The sequence below is a fragment of the Trachurus japonicus genome, chromosome 2, assembly GCF_045865225.1.
Source record: "Trachurus japonicus isolate A0001 chromosome 2, Traja_1.0".
In the NCBI taxonomy this organism is placed as follows: domain Eukaryota; kingdom Metazoa; phylum Chordata; class Actinopteri; order Carangiformes; family Carangidae; genus Trachurus; species Trachurus japonicus.
The window spans coordinates 8070924-8092016 of record NC_140908.1 but is presented as its reverse complement, the minus strand read 5'-3'; the positions used below and the strand labels follow the sequence as shown (position 1 = coordinate 8092016).

The 21093-nt window shown below is 46.2% G+C and overlaps 1 protein-coding gene across 1 annotated transcript in view; it reads right to left on the bottom strand.

Moving 5' to 3' along the window:
* Positions 1-264: 264 nt before the first annotated feature.
* The window catches only part of pard3ba (par-3 family cell polarity regulator beta a), a 143272-nt gene continuing 122443 nt past the window's right edge, over positions 265-21093 (bottom strand). The window contains exons 23-24 of the mRNA XM_085798114.1: positions 13362-13438; positions 265-1724 (exon numbers count right to left, since the gene is read on the bottom strand). Of these exons, the coding sequence (XP_085654240.1) occupies positions 1298-1724; positions 13362-13438 (504 nt within the window). The 3' untranslated portion in view covers positions 265-1297. The remainder of the gene's footprint in view (positions 1725-13361; positions 13439-21093) is intronic.

The window sequence follows — 21093 nt, the reverse complement described above, 5'->3', positions numbered from 1 at the left end:
GCAAATTGGGCAGTAATCATTTTCTAGTGGAGATTTCCCTGACTCTAATTGTTGAAGATGATTTAGTCATTATCAGAAGACTGGCTACTCTTATCAGTCATCTCACTGGGCAAATTTATCTGGAGATTGTGCTCAGAGAAATTAAGCTGAATATTGTAATGAATTTTTAAAGTGATGACTCATGGTGTTGTCATATAGTTTGACTAAGTGGTTAAATGAAACAGAAGGAGGATGGAAACACTTTGGTGCTGCACTGGGTCAGGATTCAATACATTTAATGCAAAATATTTGTATGAAAAAAAATCATTTATTTGACAGAATGTTTAAGTGTTAATACATTTAATGAGTTTTCAGTGCAGTGACTTTTAGCAGTGATATGTTGGAGGATAAAATGTTAAATTATACTTCAGTAGCTGCACAGTGCATGAGGACTCACACAGCTTAGTCTTAGTGTGTGTGTTTGTGTGTGCGGATCAAGATATATACATGTTATTAGAGACACCACAAAAATATCACAGATAAACTCTTTCTCAATATAGTTTAAAATATACAGAAAATGTCTCAACCGTGTCCACATCCACATAATCAAAGGCATAAATACAAAAAACACCAACAACATAGTGTGATAGCAGGAAGTCGAGGACGTCAAAGTGGACAGAACATGGAGGAAAAGAAGACACCTTAAAAGGGAGTTGCTACCTTTTCCTCTCTGCCGCCTTCAGCTTCATCTCTCTCTTCTCTTATAACAGTCTGGGGGGGGGGGGGGCAAGGTGGTCCTCTTTACTTCCTTCAGTTTGATCAGCTTGTGCAAATTGCCAGTCAGCACTGCCTTCATCATGATCTGATTCTATACAACATATGGCACCAATGTGACACTATATATATCTATGTCATTAATTTCATTTCAAAATAAGAACCTGTTTTTTAGCATCAGTATGTGCATATATATCAACATATATGTACATATACACAAGTAATGCATAATATATGATATATGTATGTATGTATGAGCCACATGAGTCACTAATCTGCCTTGGCCTGTGACGACAGTTAGGACCAGATGGTTGTAAAATAAGCTTCGTTTTAGCTTCTCAGCCTGTCACTCAGCAACGTCTAATAAATTAATATGGCAAAATCACACGTCTCCTCGCCGGCAGCCTGCGTGACAGCTGATATGATGTCTCACCCACCTGGAAACACGTGAACTCTGAGATGTTTATGTGCTCTTTGTGTGGAGTTCACCTGGGTTTTGTAGGGTGGATCGGGGGGAGAGCGTGGGGAGGGAGGGGGCTACGTCTTACACTGCACCTATGGCTGGGTTCTTCCGTCTGGGGTCGGCCTGTCTATTGTCTCTGTAGGGATAGCGGTCGGGGCTGGTGTAGCGCTCCCTGCCGGCGGGGGGGTACCTCTCCGGGCTGGTGTAGCGGCCGGGGCTGGCCGCTCGGTAGCCGTCGCCTCGCCCCCCGATGGTTTCGTAGAGGTGTCGCCCTCTGCGGCCCGAGGTGGGGGAAGGGGGGACGTCCTGCCTCGCCGCCGTGCGGTGCTGGTGCTGGTGTCCGCTGTGGGGGGACGAGGGGTAGTAGCGCGGGTTGCTGGATGCCGGCTGGGAAGGAGGAGCACGGCCGGGGTAGCTGGAAACATGAGGGTCTTGGTGGTGGTTGGGGTGGGGGGCGGAGTCTCTTGGCACCGGTCTGGAGTGGGTGGGGTAGTCATATGGATCCCTCCTGGAAGAGAAAAGTAAAAGACTGTGAGAAATTAAAAAGCAGAGATTGTGTGTCTGCGAGCTGCACCTGCAACGACACATGCACTCTACTGTATAAGCACTGAGAGTATAGAGGAAGACAATATCTACCACCGGTACAAACTGGTTGGGGGTAGAGGACGTGCCAGAGATTTGGCCCTCCCTTGTGGTAAGCCTCCTCCTGTTATTCAGTTTACGTGGCGAGGCTGTGGCCTTGGCAAGATCGAGTTGTGGGGGGAACGTGGATGGAGAGATGCCAAGAGATAACAGCAAATGCCTCGGTAAGCATATATGAGGTCGTGTGTGTGTTCAGCTTGAGTGTGTGTGTGCAGGAATGTGTGTGTGTGTGTGCGGGTCCCAGGGGTCTGCAGTAACGAGGCAGCCAGCTGGAAGTCTCCGGTTCCCTCCCACTAGCTTTTGGGTGATTAGGGGCTAAACCCCTGGGTAAGGCGACACGCGGGCCTCAGGGTGACGGTAGGAGAAACAGAGAGAGAGAGAGAGGAGGGAGGAGGAAAACAGAGAGAGAGAGGGGAGAAAGGGAAAGGGAGGGCTACTCACCTTTCACAGGCCCATTCAAATGTTTTCCATCTTATGTGCTGTTTCCAGTGCTGAGTGACACACAAGTCGAGCTACAGCGAGTAAGCAAATCTACAAGTCGGGTCTTCCCGGGTCGGCGGCGACTCGGCTATTTTTAAAAGTGGTGATCTGCGAGAGCCTGGTCAACATCATAAATGATCACTTCTGGCATCGAGTCTCTTCCCTCACATGAAGCCAGGCATGCAAACTTTTTTTTCCTCTGCTTATTCCAAACAAACTTTGTCACCACCTTTAAAGGGGACATATGATGGAAACATCATTTCTTGAAGGCTCTTTAACATATATTTGGGTGTTTGTCTTGCCTTCTGGCCCCAAAATGTGAGAATTGACAAAATATCTGTCATTTTCAGGCTCCCTAGGTTGAAATCTTCCAGTGATGTAACTAAGATTCAAATTTGCATAATACCAGCGCTACCTGGGACAGGTAGAAGGGGCGGGGCAAGCAGTGGTTCATTTACATTTAAAGAGACAGGCACTGAAACCAGCCGTTCTGAACAGGGCTGTTTTGAGAGGATGAAAAGAGCTGTGATGTTTGATCCTTGGGGTATTTTGACCAAAGCATGTCACAGATATGTCTTTAAGACACCTGGGAACTGTTTTTATTTGTTGAAAGGGGGCATAACATGTCTCCTTTAACCTGAAGCACAATAACTACTGTCATGACCCATAATGCCCCGGGCCAGATGTTGAAAAAAGACATTTGATACATACAAAAATGCAACACGGCTGTTTAAGTCGATGTTACTTCACACAGAGCTATTGTTGGTCAGAACGTGGCCTAAATAGCACATGTGGACCGCGCTGTAGTTCAAATGGCTGTAACGCTGCGTCCATCAGCAGCAGAGAGCGGCAAACAGATTTAGACATTTGCTTCCCACCCGTCAACAAAGACTCCCACTGTAGTTATTACACAGAAGCCTTGAGCTTATAGCCTCTCCCTTGTTCTGCAATCATATCCGTTCGTCTCCTCTGTCCGGTCCCCCGAGCCGAGATCAGCACCTGTTGACTGGCCAATTAGAATGACTCACTCACCACAGATTAGGTCGCACACAGCTCGCTGGTGTGTGTGTGTGTGAGTGTGTGTGTGAGCCTGAGCGGACTTCCCTCGGGGATATTCATGGACTGTGGTGATGGTGGATTTCTATATGCGTGTGTGTCCCAGATATCAGAGTGTGTTTTTTTTCTGCAGTGGGCTGGGAGGCCTGACCACCCAAACAGAGCGGCAGGGGCGGGACACGCAGGTGGTCCCGAGAGCCAACAGCGCTGCCTTGTCAGTCAGCGGAGCAGGGAAAGACGGATGCGTACACACAGATAGGCAGAACACAAATGCATTGCCCAAGACTTGAGATAAGGAGAAAATGGGAGGAAGCAGAAAAAAAACGAAAGCAATCTGAGAAGTCGAAGGAGAACAGAAAGGGAGGGAGAGAGAGAGAGATTAAGACATTTAGACATTGACGCTGATGTGAAGGGAAAAAACAATATGTTCCTCCCTGTAAAGCTCAGTGAGGAGCGGACAGATCTGGAGAGAGGGAGAAAACCAGACGAAGGTCAACCTCCTCATTAATCCAGATTAAATGGTGAAGGCCACCAGGGGAGGAAAAGACAGAGGAATGGAGTGATATAGGGGATAAAGGAGGGGGAACACCTGGGTCCCCGGCCCGAGTCAGGGCCACCCAAACTGTTCTTTTAACCCTCCTCTCATTTTGCCCCCATGGTCAATTTCCACATCGTTCTTCCATGCAGATCTACCACTTCTTTATGCACTCTCTTTCTCATCGACAGCATTATGTTCACTTCCCTGTGGCTGATGGATGCAAACTGCAGAAAAATCAACATCCATTACTCTACAATCACTACACAGTCGCTGTTTGACTCAATCAATGACAAGTAAATGCTCCAGACTTAGTTTGACTTCTTGAATGCAACTTTAAATACTTCCTTTCTTTAATTTCCTGGATGACTAAGGGTTAAACAAAGTGGGAGGAATTCCTTTAGTGGCCTGATACTCAGGACTGTGGATGACCTTTGACCCTGCCTTGACATGGTAAAGTAGCCTAAGTCGAGTAGCTGAGTTTGGGTTGTGGGGTTGCCATTGTTGTGCCTGCTCATATGGGAGTATTTATGTTTCTTCAGGGAGGCCGGTGACTGACAGTAGGAATGTGATTGTAGAAAGAAGAAAGTCCTACCATTTAACCTTGTTTTACCATCCAATTTAAATTTTGTAATAATATTGAAAAAAAAACCTGTAAATGTAAGGGAAGTTGTGAGAGATTGTGTGTAAAAGCATGACGGCCTGCAACTGTATGAGTATGCATTTGTGTGTGTGTGTGTCCGGCCAAGCAGCTGGGGGATTAGAGGGTCCGTGGGCCTCAGTGACCCACGGGCAGTTCTTCATCCCTGGGTCACACAGCTGGCTGCAGCTTGGGTTGGAGGTGCATGTGCTGAGTGTGTGAGTCTGTGTGTGTGTGTTGCAGCTCGGCCCGTGCCAACCTGAAATCCCCTCAAACCATTTTAAATGTCCAGAGAATATGAACTCTACATAAATCATGATTTCATTTGGCGGAGTTGAATAAAACATTCCCAGTGTTTCAGCGGGGTCTGAGCCGGGAATGAGTGCACGGCTGTGTTTGTATATCGCAAGTGTCACAGTGAGATCTGTGTTTACTTGTTAACTTACGTAACTGCATCAGGGAGCTTGTGTGCTACGTAGCGCACCAGTGTGGGAAAGAGAGGAGTGAGCAAGACAAAGAAACACAAACACACGAGAGGAACACAATGAGCAGGAACACAAGTTAAACAGAAAGACAAAAATAGAGAGATGCAGTGGAGTTTATCCATGTATTAACCACAATCACAGCATTTAAGTTACTTTTTTAGGAAATGGCCTCCAGAGCCAAAAAAAAAACAAAAAAACATGTCAAACATGGCAGATTCCTGCTGAATTAAAATGTTGGTTGCCGTTGGTAATGACAATTAAAGGGGTTGAGTCAGAACGGGTAATCCAGTTTGAAAAGAGCTTATGACAACAGAGACATGCAGACAGTGGTCGTGTTTTCATTCAGCTGTCAGCGGAGTTTCGTGTGTACTTTTGAAATGTCAAAATAAAAAATCTAATTAAAAAATCAAATGCAAATGAGATGTTTCTGAGTGCAACAAATAAATAGATGGCAATGAGTGTGAAGAGAAGCAAACGGAAGGACTTTCAAAAAGAAATGAATACTTGGCAGGTTTGTTTTTCCTCTTTGTTATTATCTAATGCACTGGTGATGTTGAAAAAAAGCTTCATCAGTAGCTCAAAGCTACAATTTGATGGGAGTGACAGTGAGTATAATATTGTTGGGAAGAGATTATTCACAGATAAATGAAACTTAACCATTTTTCTACATTATTATTGATTTCTATTTATCATCTAAGCTCTTGTGTGTAAAAAGGGTCTTTGAGTTTAATCTTTAAATTTGATGCTTTAACTGCAAAACCCCCCAAAAGCAATCTGGATGGAAAACGACAGCAAAAAAAAAAAAGACATTCTGTCCCTCTGAGGTCTATATGCAACAGCAGAGCAGGGTGTGATGTGAAGCACTGGGACAAACCAGAGTGGAGAGCTGTAATGACACACCGTGTAATACATCTGACTCACACGTTGAGAACATCAGCACCATATACCACACCGCTACCCACCTCTGAAACTGTGTGAATGTGTGAGTGTGTGTGGTGACTGCAAATAGCAATAGACTCAATATTATGGCCATATTTATATGCATGTGAATACGCGTTGGGAGTGTATATGATTACATACTCAGCGGTGAGCGAAGAAGAATGTGTATGTGTGTCCATCTGTGTTGCCGTTTAGGCACAGCTTCCTCCGTATGACAGTGAAGAATCTGGGTGTATGGTGATAGCGTGGGAGATAGGGGGTGGAGGGGGGGGTATGCTGCACCTGCCTCTAGGAAATGGAAGGAGGAAATTAGTAACCCTCACCACCCCCTTCTGCAACAGCTCACAGGCTCTTATTAGTCCCACACACACACACACACACACACACACACACACACACACACACTGTCCTGGTTGCCCTAAATACCCCTGGACCTCATGAGTGCTTTACAGTAACGAGCTGGACGACAACCACGTGACAAACACACAGAAATGATAATTTCATCACTCAGTGCTTTTCTGTACAGCAGCCTGAGAGTTCATGACGAGTCATAGTTTGAACAGCGTTCCGCCTTCTGTTTAAAGAGAAAGTTCAACATTTTGGCAAATTGGTCCATTGGAAAAAAAAGAGAGAACTCGCCACATTGTATTCTCCCAAAGTAGAAAATAATTTATTAGAGGGCTACATGATAAAAGGACAACGTTTCGAGCGTTTTGCTCTTCAACCAAGAAATTCCATTAGCCTCTGAGCAGCTTGCGGCTCTGCTCTGCCGTTCTAAAAATAGCTTGCACCGACAATTAAAGGTAACAAACCTACTCCTAAAACTATAGGGATTATGGCAATGGGCCAATTTGCCAAAATGTTGAACTATCCCTTTAAAGTTTAAGGAAGCGTGTTTGTCGTCTTCTGTTCTCGCACATCCATGAACGATTAGCGCAAATTCTGAGACAATTAACTGCACTCACCTAAATTACATTAGCATGTTTCACTTATTAGCGTTGTGATTGCCAAGATGAAGAGAACATACAGATGCATATGTAAACACATCTGCCGGCTATGTGCTCACCTGTTAAGCCCACTGACAGTGAAGAGACATGCATTGCATGTAAAATACATTAATTGCTCTGCACAAAAAAAAAAAAAAAGCAGCTGCTGCACCTCACTGCCAAACACTCCTCCGCACAAAGACATTGATATGCGGGTGTGCACATACTTTTTCTGGGTAAAATGTTTAATGTGTTATCATTTGCAGAGAGACTAGTGGAAATGCCTCCATTAGATCACTCAGTCGGAGGTTCAGGTACTGCTGTCAGCGTCTGTGCTCCTGCTGTCTAGATAAGTCGCAGCCAAACCGCTGTGGTCATCAGTTACTGTACAAAATGTTTATTTAAAAGATGTAATGCAGCATATTTAGAAAGCTGACATATTCATTAGTCTATGATGCAGTCTCCAGATTCCCTAAATGTCCAAACTCTGCTCACGTACACACACACACACACACACATACACATACACACACTAGCACACACTCGTAGCGCTAATGGTGCAGTGCTAGCTGAGTGCTACAGACACAGAGCAGACCTGGCTGGCTCCACGGCAGAGGAAACCATTAGCCACTCTGGCCCTGGCTGTGGAGGCAGCTCTGCTAATCAAACCGGCCTATGTCAACAACAGCAGTGGAAATTGGCTCTCACCTAACGCGCACGTGCCTCATCTAAATGGGCCCCGTGTTTACACTCGCTGCCGAGCAGTGACAGGGAATGTGTACAGTATCAGTGGCAGGTAGCAGAGGCTCCGACTGCGACGTGGGAGTTTTGGGTTGGAAATGAGAAGGTGAGGAGAGATGGGAGGCACCGGGGCAAACAGCCTGTGTGTGTAAACCACTCCACTCATGAAGCTCATTGGAACATTTAATGACTCATTCATCATCTCAGAGATGTCATCATTCAGATGCCCATCAATAACCATTTATTCAACCACGTTCTTTCATCTTATTCCAGTGCTCTCAACTAAATTTAAGGATTTTTGAGTCCTAGAGAACAAATTGCTCCTTTTCTGGCCCTTAAAAACATATGCAGCCATAAGTGGGGGAGGTCAAAGGTTTGGGATTGACTTCTAGGACAAGAGGGAAAGTGAAACATGTAATGGAGACGTGCCGGGGAAAAAGCAGCACGGTAACAGTTAATGATGGAAACAGATGGGATTTCTTTGCGGTACCCCACAACTCATACAATTACTCCATTTTCCACAGTTCAAACTAAGTTCACTGTATACCTTTTGTATTCTATTGTATTGTTTTCTATTCTGGGCAAAGAAACGAGCATTTGAATTCACGTTGACTCCTGCGTCTCCTCCACAGAGCTGCCCGTCCGTCTGTATTTGTGGGCTGAATGTCATGCAGACTTGTACATGACAGTCTTTGTATTTCTCGCTGAGCTCACAGGGAGCGCTGAGGCCTCAGAGTGTATATCTTTTGGTTTATTTATGAAGTGATGATTTCATTTTCCCATACACAGACCTGGGAGACTGTGGGAGAGAGAAAGAGAAAGAGACAGAGGGAGAGAGAGAGAGGGATGGAGAGGGAAGGGCTTTCTAAGACAGCGGGCGAGACGAGATACAAAGAGACGTAGGAGAGATATAAACAGAGGCAAATGAAAAATGCAGACGGAGGGATTGATGGAATCAGGGAAAAATGCGGAGAAGAGAAAAGGGGAAGTTATTGTAAACAGGTAGAGCCACTGGTGCCTCAGCTGTGCATGTGACAGCGCCGGCTAAAGCCCTTTCATTTCCTACTGCTGATTCCATTACGTTCTCCTGTGTCTGAGCACAAACACCGTAAGCTGGACAAATATTGCTGCCTCCGCACACCGAGGGGCCCCCGTTCCTTCATAAAAGGGACCCACAAATAATAGAGGGGTCACAGCACCTCTCTGGCAATCAAACAAAAATAATCCACACATTACTTTAGATGCTCTCGGGCTGCTTATTCAACAATAAAAGAGAGGAGGGGGGTCACATCACCTCTTAAACCAATCATGTAGGGCTCCGGAAAGATGTCGGAGGCTGTTATGGGGCAAATGTTGAAAATCCGACAGTGGAAAAAGAAACACAGGGAACTCTCCAGGAGCCAAGAAATTAAATGAGTTACAGAGACAATAACTCTAAGTGAATTGGGTGAGTTTAAAGTGAGTTATTGGACAGCTGGACAGCAGTAGGTGGGGAAACAGTTGATCACTTCTGAAGCTGCTAGAAAGAAGGATTGGGTTTTAATAAAGACGGGAGCGAAGGCAGCGCAAATATGATTTCTCCACTGACCTTGAAAAAAAAAAAAAAAAAAAAAAGCCATCCGAGCCCCAAACTACAGAGCTTTAACAACATTACTGCCCTAAAATGATAACGGACCTTTGCAATAAATATGGCCGTCCAACCGTGCTGGGTAGGAGTGAATTTGTTGAGAGCTTATTTCCGGTTGACAAAATCAGCCAGTGGAGCAGAAATGGATGAGTAAATATGAGTATTTTAGAGGGAATTTCATTTTTAATATTCCCCTCATCTTTCCTTATTTACTCATCCTATTCTAATCAACAGATTGCTTTCACTTAGGAGGGGGCAAAGCCATTTATTGTTGTCTATTCTCAGCACCTACTACGTGTGTTGAGCCTGGACGTGGCTCATTAGGACCTGAGTGGACACAACCGGGGTGAAAAGGTTTGTGAGCAGAGACATGGAGGAGAAAACCAAGTGGGATGGACGCTTTTTCAGAAAGGTCAGACGAGAGGCGTTCAGGGACACTTTCCCACAGGCCTGAGGATGCTCAACATGCAGAGGGCAATCGGAAAAGTTGCTGCTTGTTTTGTAAAGGAGGGGCAGAGAGCGCTTGAAGCTCCTCAGATGACAAGCCACACACACACACACATGAGAAATATGTGCTATATCACTCAGATCCACCTGGATTACACGGACTGACATTCCCCGGATACACAGTAAACCAGTGCGACCCCACCCAGCCTGAGTCTCAGTGTCATTTAAACCCATGTCTCAGGTCAAGTCTTGGTTATGAGGAGCCAAATGGACTACACACACACACACACACACACACATACATACACACCTCCTGTCCTTCTCAGAGGGTCATTTCCATTGTCCAGATGTGACAGCAGCTTCATGAGGCCGGTCGGCCCCTGGTTGAAGCCCTGTGCTCTCTGACTCACTGGCCATCGGCTGCACATTAATCAGCCAATTATCAGCCCTGGCCAGCAACGCTGCCGCTCCAACCCGCTCCCCCTAATCCAATCACCTTGGGGGAGTGGGTCAGGGGGTGCTCTGATTGGATAACCTGAGGCTGGGTCGCTGCGCCCATGACCCGCTGCTTTGAATTGGTAATGATGTTAATATCCTCCATATGTCCACATGTGTGTGTCTGCGTGTGCACATTGGTGTGTGTCCCCGAGCACAGGGCCTATCTGGAAGCTGAGCTGCACCCCAGCATTAATGGCCAATGGAGATGGAAGCAAGAGCCAAAATAGCACTATCACCCTCCCTGGGGCAAACCTCTCCACGCTGCCACTTCCAGCCCTCTTTTCAAATCCTCTTTCCCAGACTCTAGCCTGTCTTGTTGGCTGCTGAGCAGCCGCCCTTGGCGCTAAGTCCCAGGCTGAGGTCCACTTTCTTTCCATCAGCCCCTGCTACTCTGGCATCCACTCCTTCTGGTCCAAAGAAACTCTTGAGTCGAGAGGTGGGAATAATAAAGGAGCCACAATTTGGGCTGCAGGATTGTGATGAGAAGTGTTTTTCCAATACGATGAAAAAAGTAAGTGGGTAAGAGGGCAAACAAGAGGAACTGGAATATATGGTGTTTGTTAAAGCTACAAAAAGTATGAAATTGAAAAAAATAGAGGTTGAAATATAAATCTAAGAGTCCATGCCTTCATTAGGGGAGCTATAATGTGCATGGACATGTTGACTTTTAACAACACACTCTAGTGTTTGTCTGAACATCTTGATTCTGCCTCGATTTCATCCCCATCCTTCTCCCTGTCGCTCCATATGCTCCCATCTGTGAGACGCTTTGCTGCATCTCCTGTGCTATCCATGCACACACACACAAACACACGCACACTCACGCGCACACACACACTCACCTCCTTCACTCCCTCCCCTCCAGCTGCAGCCCAAGCCGGCTCCACACAAAGGCAGGCCAAATGTATGCTAATGAGAGCCAGGCCAATGGTGGAGCCGCACTCATTTTGAGAGGAAATGGCTTTCAATAATGGCGGCCCCCGGGGGGATTTTGCACAAAGTTCAGCTCCACTTTGAAAAATGCATTCAATTCACTGCTGTGTCTGCTCTCTCTTTCTCTCCTGTTTTCCCCGCTCAATGAGAAAGAAAAAAAAAAAAAAAAACCTTCCCGGAATATATTTGCGTCCCTCCTCCTCCTCCTCCTCCTCCTCTCGCCTCTGTAGTTATGCTAGGGGGTGTCGGAGGAGTTTTTGGGGGCCGAGGAGTCATGATTTATCTTTACGGAAACATCAGACACGAGAACACAAACATGTGAGTTTCAAAAGTGTTCACACACTATCTGGCACATTTCCTCTGCCTTTTGTTAGTCTTGCTTTTTGCTCTTCTGCTGAGGCGAACGTCTCCGGGAACATGTTAACTGTACCATATGCATTTCAAACAGACAACATCCTTTGGGTCTCGGGCCCAAAAATACTTCATAGAGGAAGATCAACAACTGTTAAATAACAATGAGAATATTTCTTGAGGTAATAAACATTATTTGAACAGGATTTGTCATGTTTGTCAAGACAAGAGACTCTGACGGCTCCTGCTGGGATGTATTATGTAAACCTCAAACAACTGAGCATCATTATATGAACTCTATTAGAGTTTTTAGTTTTAGTTTAAGTTTCATTCTTCATCTGAACTTTCAGATGAACTTCCTTATCTATAATCTGCCAGAAACAGGAAGTTTCTATGTGTGAATAAAAGCCTCTTTGAGAATACACAGTTTAAGTAGAGAAAAGTGCTGAGGACGCAGTATTTTGTTATCAGTTAATCCGCTGATTATAACTCTGTTTAATCCTTTTGTCTATAAAATGTAAGGAAACAGAAAAAAACAACTGCCAGTTACAGTTCCCCAACGCTCAAGGTGACGTCAGATATATCCGGCATATTTCACTGACGATGCTTCAAAACATAGAAATATTCAAAAACGACATAAGTAGCAGAAACTAGAGAACAAGTGTAGTTTTTACCCAATTATTCACTTAAATAACGGAATTTTGCCTTTTCTTTGAGCAAGAATGTGGAATAAATGACATTTAGCAGGAAAGTAACGGTGAAAACGATTCGATAAAATACAGAAAGCAGGGGGCCAGGATTTAAACCAACCACTTCAGACTGTGATAAGATCGTAAATGACTTTGTTCTTCTGTTCCTGTGAAGTAGAGTTTGGACTGAGCTGTCAGTGGTCAGCAGAGTGTCCCTCAGCCTGTCTGTCTCTGTTTGGGTTTGCCTCCAGAGTTACAGTTGGCTAATCTCTCTGTCATGTCCCTCCCTCTCTCCCTCTCTCTGCTCTCCTCTCTCCCCCAGATTCTCACAACAGTCTCGTCCCCCTGAGCCAGTGCCGATGTCTGCGCTCCCTGGTGCCTGTCATATCAGGAGGGGCAATAACCCGTGAAATGACTGTTCTCTTTTTCTCACTCGCCTCCTCCTCTCCATCCCGGTGTCCCCTCTTCTCCACATTTCTCCTCCTCTCACTTTCCTCGCACCATGCCACTCCGCGCTCCACTTAGCTGTTGGGGCGCAAACGTTGCAAGGATATAAAAAAAAAAAGGCGTTTGCTCAGTTTGCACTCACACACACACATGTGCACTTTGAATATTCTGGTGAGCTTTGACGCATGTGTGTGTGTGTGTGAGCTGTATCACTGCTGGGAAGGACTTGTATGGAGAGCAGAGGAGTATGAGTGAGTGTACATATGCCTTTAATTTGACAGGAGAACATTTAAGCAAACAAAAGAAACGTGTCGTTCCATTAAACCCACACTAGAGGTTATACATCCTTCAGAAAAGCAAACCATCCACTATGCGCGTGTGTGTGTGTGTGTGCATGTGTGTGTGTGTGTGTGTGTGATCCTGCTGCCTGTGCCCTGCTCTCCGGAGGGCTGATCACTCCTGTTCCTGGGATGAGTAGACACTCCCAAGGCAAACACTCCAGATTTAATTATAAGCTCCAAAGAGGATTAGTCTGTGTCGTGTGTGTCTCTCTGTGTGTGTGTGTGTGTGTGTGTGTGTGTGTGTGGGGGGGGGGCACACACAAAAGGAAGGAGTGGCGAGAAGTTATCCCCTCACATGGCGGGCTCACCTGGGGTGTGTGGCGTACTGGCGGTCTACGTCGTCGTAGCGATGCGCCGGTCGGGACTCGCCTCCTCTTGGAACCATCTGTGAAGAGACACAGCAGAGTATATGAGTGAGTAAATATGAGAAATCTGAAGGTTCAGCCAAAACATCCTTGAGCAAGGCACTGAACTCCAACTGGAAGCCAACGACGACGCAGCTGGAGATCGGATGAAAAAGAGAAAAAACTGGTGCACGATCCCTGCAGACCTCAGGCTGTATATTTAACCTCGCTAACATCCCAGCCTGTAAATTGCACATTGAGCATTTGAAGCATGTTGTGTGTCTGTGTGCAGCCGTGTGGTTTCAGCGGACACAAAACATAAAGACGTGGAGAAGTCGAGGAATGCCCCACATGTGGTAACGTAAACATGTGCAACCACATTTAAGCGCGGTGCCCCTCCGATACACACAGCTCCAGCAAACACACACACACAAAAAAAAACAACATTTCGAGTGGGTTTTTGACCAAAGAGTAGATCTGTCTTCCATCCACACACGCACACACACGCACCAGGAAATGATTGATTAAAGCCACGTCCACGCTGGGGGGCGAGGGGGGGGGCGGATACATGTGGGAACGCTCAGGAAGGTTTTTAATTTTCTGGTCGTCCTCTGTCCACAGTTAAATGCCAAATGGTGAAGAGACTGAGCCAGTAAAATCTCATCTTCTTTGTCCTCGGAAACACAACTGTGGCTCCTGCAGCCGGGATCGAACCCCATGAACACTTACAGATGGCGATGAACTGAAGGAGCGTTAAGTAGAAGGAAAACAAACGCTCCATACAGGACGTAGTGTGGTGCTTCCTCCATGATGGTGGTGATGATGATGTGAAGCATGTGCTCTGCAGATCTCAACCTCCACCTATGGAGGATTTTGGGATCGGCATAAAAGCGCAAAATGAGGAAGTGTCTCTCAGAGGGACGGTGTTCATCTCTTCGGCTGCTGCTGGTGCTCCAATAGCTCACTGAGACTACATTTGACACCCATCTGTGAGTCTGCTGTTCTTAATGGCACCAAGCTTCTGTTTCTGTCATCAAACGACTACATGAATATAAAGTGCTGATTTATCGCTGCTCATTAATGACAATCGCAAACCAATTCCGGCTGCCTCAGGTGCAATCGCTTTTTATGCTCACGAATCAATGATAACACCTGTAATATGTGGGAAACGTATTAAAGTTAACGCTGTTTGTGCAGAGATAGGACTGGGTTTTTTTCTCTCGGTTTCTCCCTGAACGCATCATATGGTATGTTTGATGTGAAAAACAGTTGAACATCTGAATCTGTGGGTCGGAGCAAAGATAAGATGTGGTTTTGAATTCAGTTGCGCAAGTGTGGAGGTGGTCTGAGGTCCACAAGGGGGGTTTGTACAAGCCATCCCTGCAGGCTGAGGAGGGGGGGGCATGGGGGGACAGAGCATACAGTTTCAATTATCTATAATCTACGTTCTGGGCTCTGAGTTTTCACATACAAACACAGGCTGTTTACTCAATGGACATTTCATCGGACAAACACACAACGCACCGCTGTGGCGTAACGTGCACTGCACACACGCGTGCACATGTGTGTGTAAACAAGCAATCACGGCTTTGACAGAAACACACATGGAAATCTGAAGAGGCAGAGCAGCCGCCACGCGTTTGATCCAGGCTATCAAAGGGATCACCCACTTACACACGTTTAATATCACAAACACAGAGCCTAAATGAAGCCATGCAGGACCGCTCCATTGTTCTGTTTTGCATGTACGTATGAGTTCAGACTCATTCTGCATGTCAATGTAGCAGCGGCGCATTAGCAGATATCATTAGCATGTCTCTGTAATGTAGGGGGCTCTAATGTCTCTGAATGGGAGCCAGGAAGTGAAAGCACATCAGAGCCATGGCTGCTGCTCTATTCACTGGAGTGGCTTTGTGCCTGTGTGTGTGTGCGTGTGTGTATGTTAATATTATGGTAGTCGAGTCGGGGAGGGTAATGTGTGTCTTTGTGTGCAGGTTTAATATGATGTCGGGAAGTGAATGCTCCATCTTGTGTGTGTGTGTTACGTGGGGGACATTATGCAAAGAGCTGCATAATGTGAGGTAAAGGGGGCATTAGTCTCAGCAAGAAGCTGGGACTCAGGTGGAGGACCTCCTGCATGCATGTGTGTGTGTGTGTGTGTGTGTGTGTCTGTGTGTGTGAAAGCCATAATACATCTTCTAAGTAGGAGGAGAGAGGAAGAGAATGATGAGGAAGGGAGGAAATGTGTGTTTAGATAAAATGAGTGGATTTCTTTGTGCGTTGATTGTATTAACATAATAGCCTCCAGCCATAGGTCTGGATGATCCCTTTATTAACTCACACAGATTAGTGACGTCTGTCATATGGATGCATTCAGGCAGAAACCCATTTCCCCAATTTAGACAGCTAGCTGTAGTAGCAGATGATATGCCTTGAAACATTGCTGTGGCATTCACTCACTCACACACACGCAGACACACAAGAAAACAAACAGGAAACAAGTCTCAGTCTCACCATGGCAACTGGTAAAACAGCAATTTGAAATTCAGCCGGGTTGAAGTGAAGATGCAGCAGCGAGGCTTCGGAGGCGGCGGCGGCGGTCAGCGAGCAGAGGCCACGACACGCACCTGAACGCAACGCGAGTTCACGTCCTCGTCCTGAACCCGCTGACATCATATACAGTGAGCGAGCATGTGTGTGTGTGTGTCTGTGTGTGTGTGTGTGTGTGTGGTTATCAGTGGAAAAGTTAATGTATTTTACAGACAGAAGCCGAGCGCCTCTCTGGACACACATGACGGGGAATTTCCTATTTCTCATGAGTGTCAGGTGGTAAAGCTCTAAAACCTAAGAGGCTTTGTTAAGTTGTGTGCATGTGTGTGCACTTTTTGTGTAACCTAAACCCGAACCTTTCAATCTGCAGATCGTGGGGCTGATTTCAATACCTTCTCATCAGGGGGAAAAGCAAATGAGCTTCAACGTATCAGAACAATCTCCTTAGAAAGTGTATCATTTTGTGGAGTCATTGCGTTTGTGTGCCGCAATCCGAGCAGCTGACAAACGCCTCTGACAGAATGGTTGGCGCGTGTGCGAGCGTGAATGAGCAGAAAGTCATTTTTCCATTTTTCCAAATTAGAAAGCTCTGCCTTGACAGTGCCAGATGATAAGCAATGGAACACAACACACACACACACACTCACGCACACATTCACACACCCACACCCACACCAATCAACTCTAGCAGCACAGCTGTCGCATTCATCAGAAAGTATTGCCGGAGCTCAGGAAATGAATTTCTTGGAGCACTTTTGGATTTGCTGTAAATTTGTGATGCTCATATATACAAAAAGCCTCAAATGAGAGTCCAAGTGCTTTGACACAATGCCTGAGCTGCGCTTTCGTCCCGTGACTGAGATGCTCAGATTTGCCTTTTTCCAAACCGCTTTTCTCCGCCGCCTCTTTTCAAACGGCATAATTAGCCTCCTGTATTGCCGTCTATTCCTCCGCGCATCCATCCATCCTTTTCTTCCTCCCTCCATCCATCTTGGATGCTAATTAAGCATGTGTCTCAGTGTGGAGCCTCTGCCTGGCGCCCCATGCCCACCTCCTGTTGGCAGCCTCGCCCCCGCGCCCTGGCACGATGAGGCGGAAATCACCCTTTATCCAGCCCCCTCTTCCCTGTGATGAGATTGTGCCGACTCCCCCATGGGAGGAGAGGGAGCAGATAAGAAATAGGATTGAGAACACCAGTGTACGTGCACATACTCAATACTTGATTCAGAGTTAGATTCTCTGTCCGAGCCCAAGGCCGGTCTGACCTGGCTCCAGGCCGCGGAGTGAGCTCATGTGTGATAATCAGAAATGTATATGTAAAGGGATAGTTCAACATTTTGGCAAATTGGCCCATTGCCATAATCCCTACAGTCATAGCAGTAGGTTCATTACCTTTAATTGTCGGTGCAAACTATTTTTAGAACGGCGGAGCAGAGCCGCGAGCTGCTCAGAGCTACACTACGGAGGCTCATGGGATTTCTTGGTTTCCTTCATCAAACTCATCAAATACACAATCCAACAACTCCAAAACGCTCTGGTGGACAAGTTGTGACCTGCACATTCACCACGCTATGAGATAATTCACCACGCTATGAGATAATAACAGAACGTTAGAGACAGAGTTATTTTAGAGGCAAATGCAGAGACTGCTTGTCGAAAAACTGCCCCCGACGGGAACGCGCTTCAGCGGTTTTGCATGAATTTACCTCGAAAACAACTCTGTCTCGTAACGTTCTGTTATCATCTCATAGTGTGGTGAATGTGCAGGTCACAACTTGTCCACCAGAGCATTTTGGAGTTGTTGGATTGTGTATTAAATGAGTTTGATGAGGGAAACCAAGAAATCCCATTAGCCTCTGTAGCATAGCTCTGAACAGCTCACGGCTCTGCTCCGCCGTTCTAAAAATAGCTTGCACCAACAATTAAAGGTAATGAACCTACTCCTAAAACTATAGGGATTATGGCAATGGGCCAATTTGCCAAGATGTTGAACTATCCCTTTAACACTCAAATTACAACAGCCAACTTATTAAAACATGTCCTGGTTGAATACATCCTTATTTTAGTTATAGCACATAAGGAGGCAAGCTCCACACTTAGCTGGCAATTGTGCAGAAAGGAAACTTTTTAAAACCAGACTGACTAAATCCCAATCTTTCAGTGTCGACAACAGCAGCATTGAACTGTCTGAGTTCAGATTCATCTTTGGTGGCACTTGAATCACTCTCTTTAAAGGCAACGTAGCTGACTGATCGATACTGTGTGTTTGTGTTTGCCTTTGCAGTGTTTTCTTCCCTTTTCATTTCCTTGTGTTTCTTTGCAAGCCGCTGTCCTAAATTTATACTGTTCGCCCGAATCGGCTTGTTGGCATGGTTACCAACCAACAACCAACTAGGAAACTCAAAAAAAAGGTCACAGCACCTCTTTTCATGCTAGTCAAGTCTGGTCTGTTGGCACACAAGATTATGCTGTATGATGAGACGGTGTGTGTGCATGTGCCTGTGTTTATATCTCAAACAGGAGGCTCACTTGCCCCCCAGTGTACACTAAACACTCCCACACCTGGACCCGGCTCACTCGGAGCTCGTTAGCAGCAGATGGTGCACGCACACCCACACACACACACACCCGCACACACACACAGGGACCAAAGGTTACATACACTCAGACTGGAATGCGGTCTATTTTGGTAATAGGCCAATCTGCTGGTAATTGTCTTCATTGTTAGTATTTGTTAGGCCTCAACTCTTGACCTTAGAGAGGCTTTTTACATTTACATACAGTTGGATTCACACTTGGGCATCAATGTGTGTGTGTGTGTTTGCGGTTTAATCTCTTTATGAGCGTGCAACAGGTAGAGTGAAAACAATGTTTAGCTCATTAGCCGACGATACTGCTGACCTCCATCATCTCCTCTGGCTCCGTGCAGACGACTATATCAGTCTGAATACGTTCGCTCGTGCACTTTTAGACCGTTTACATGAATTCTAAATAAAGTGAACATGTTTACGAGCATCAGATGACACTGCTGCTCAAAAGGATGTTTTTACACTCTTTGGGGAAATGTGCTGATGTCACTGCCTCCGAGTGGACAAACACACTCAGAGAAAAATATGTTCCGCAGCCCAAGAGAGTATTTGATTAGCTAAAGTGGCAATTAGTGACAAACATTATGCAACAGGACAATTTGTATCACTCTTCAGCAGTGATGTAGCACGTCAAACAAGCTGCTCTTTTTCCTCTGAGCTGGTTGCCTGAAGCACCTCCACTCTTATTAGATTATTCTGATTGTTAATAGTGGAATATCAAACCTCTGATCGGGGGTCATCAAGACAAATTAGTGGTTTTTAAATAATCTGGAAAATTGCTTCTGACCTGCACATGTGCGATTTGTTACCCCATCAATTTGTAATCAACATGCATCCTTAACCTGTTCCATGTGTGCCTGCGTGTGGCTGTATGTGTATGCGCACGTGTGTGTGGCCATGGCAGTGGCCATGGGGTGCTGTTTATTTACTGGGGCTGTGTCCCTGTTCCTCTCCCCCTCTGTGGGTTTGTTTGCCGCCCCACTGTTCACTGAAATAACATCCAAGTACCCCTGTGAGTGTGGACATGTGTGTGTGTGTGTGTGTGTGTGCGCCTGGTTACATTCTTCCCTCTCTCTCTCTGAAAGGTGTGTTTTAAGCTCCCTTTTATACTGAGATTCTGCTATTTTGCTGTTAAGAAGACCTCTCATTATGTCACCTCTGTTTGTTTACACTGCAGCAAACAAAGCCGACATAAAGCCGCCCCAGGGTGCGATGATTTTAGATGGAATGATTCAGTGTCGGTCTGTCTGTGTGACTTCCTCCGCTACTGGCGTAAAGGCTAAACAACAATGCCCCCCCCCCCCCCCATTTTGAGCTGGAACCTTTGTATACAGGACGGTGAAGTGGAATAAAGGTGCAGCATTTCCACCTAGAACGGGCTTGTGTAGACGGGGGTTTGTGAGGAAGAGGGAGAGACAGCATTGTTGTGTTCGGTGCAGCTGTGTTTGTGTGGACGCGGCGGCAGCATCTTCTGACGGCCAGTTTTGTCAAGTCATGTGCCTGTTCTCCACAGCTCAGGTGAACAAGTCCTCTACCTCCAGTTGCAGATTTGGGCTTGTGGGGGAGAGAAGGGGAGGAGGGGGAGGAGGGGTTGACACGGCAACCTGTGACGGAGGCTTTCTGAGCTCCTGGTTGCCCCGCTGCAAATGTCACGAGGTTGATCTGTTTGACCTTCAGACGCTTTGAAGTGACTCCTGCCAACTCCTGAACCTCAGACTGAGCTGCAGTGGATTTAAAGGATCAGTTTTGGGGGGAAAACATCCACGTTTGGCTCAGGTAGGGTTTGATGAAGTGGCCGGTTTAACGCCTCAGCCTCTAAGAGTAACGGCGTGCGAGCTTCCACTGTCTTCAAGCGCCACAACCGACATCTTGCAACAAAGCAGCTCCTGGATTCAGCACCATATTAATGTAGTGCTAATGCAAAATGATGCGATTGCAGACTTATACTGTGATTTATTGCAGAAATGAATGAATTAGTTTAAAGTCTGGGACAAACACATGCACATATGTAACCGAGCCAGACTGAAACCTTCTCCTCTTTAATCCAAACAGAGCGGTAACGTGCTTTGAAGTGAGAGCGAGCACGAGTGAGGAGGAGAATGGGAGATTTCTATCAACTTGCAGACAGATCACACTCTGCAGTTTGCCCGTAGGCCAGAGACAAGCTGTGGGGATGAAGACAGACACCAAATAAGTCCCTGTAGCCCTCCGTCGGCCCAGATTGGGAGGAGGGAGAGAAGGTAGGGAAGAAATAAATAAAAAAAATCCTCACCCGGTTGCTGTGCAGCATCGGAATGAAGCGACTTAAAACAAAAGAGAGGAGAGGGGGGAGGCGGTGTGTTGAGCCTCAGGGATGAGCTGGAGAGACAAGGACAGAGAGGAGGAGACCGTGGATGGAATCGCTCATTGTGACTTTGCCAAGAGAGAGAGAGTGAAAAAAAAAGGGGGTGGGGGGTGGGGGGTAAAGAAAGGTGCTATACATGTGTGTGAAAACTCTTGATAGCGGTGGGTAGACGCATAATGCTGGAATGAGATGTTCACTCTTGTCTTTGCCTCCC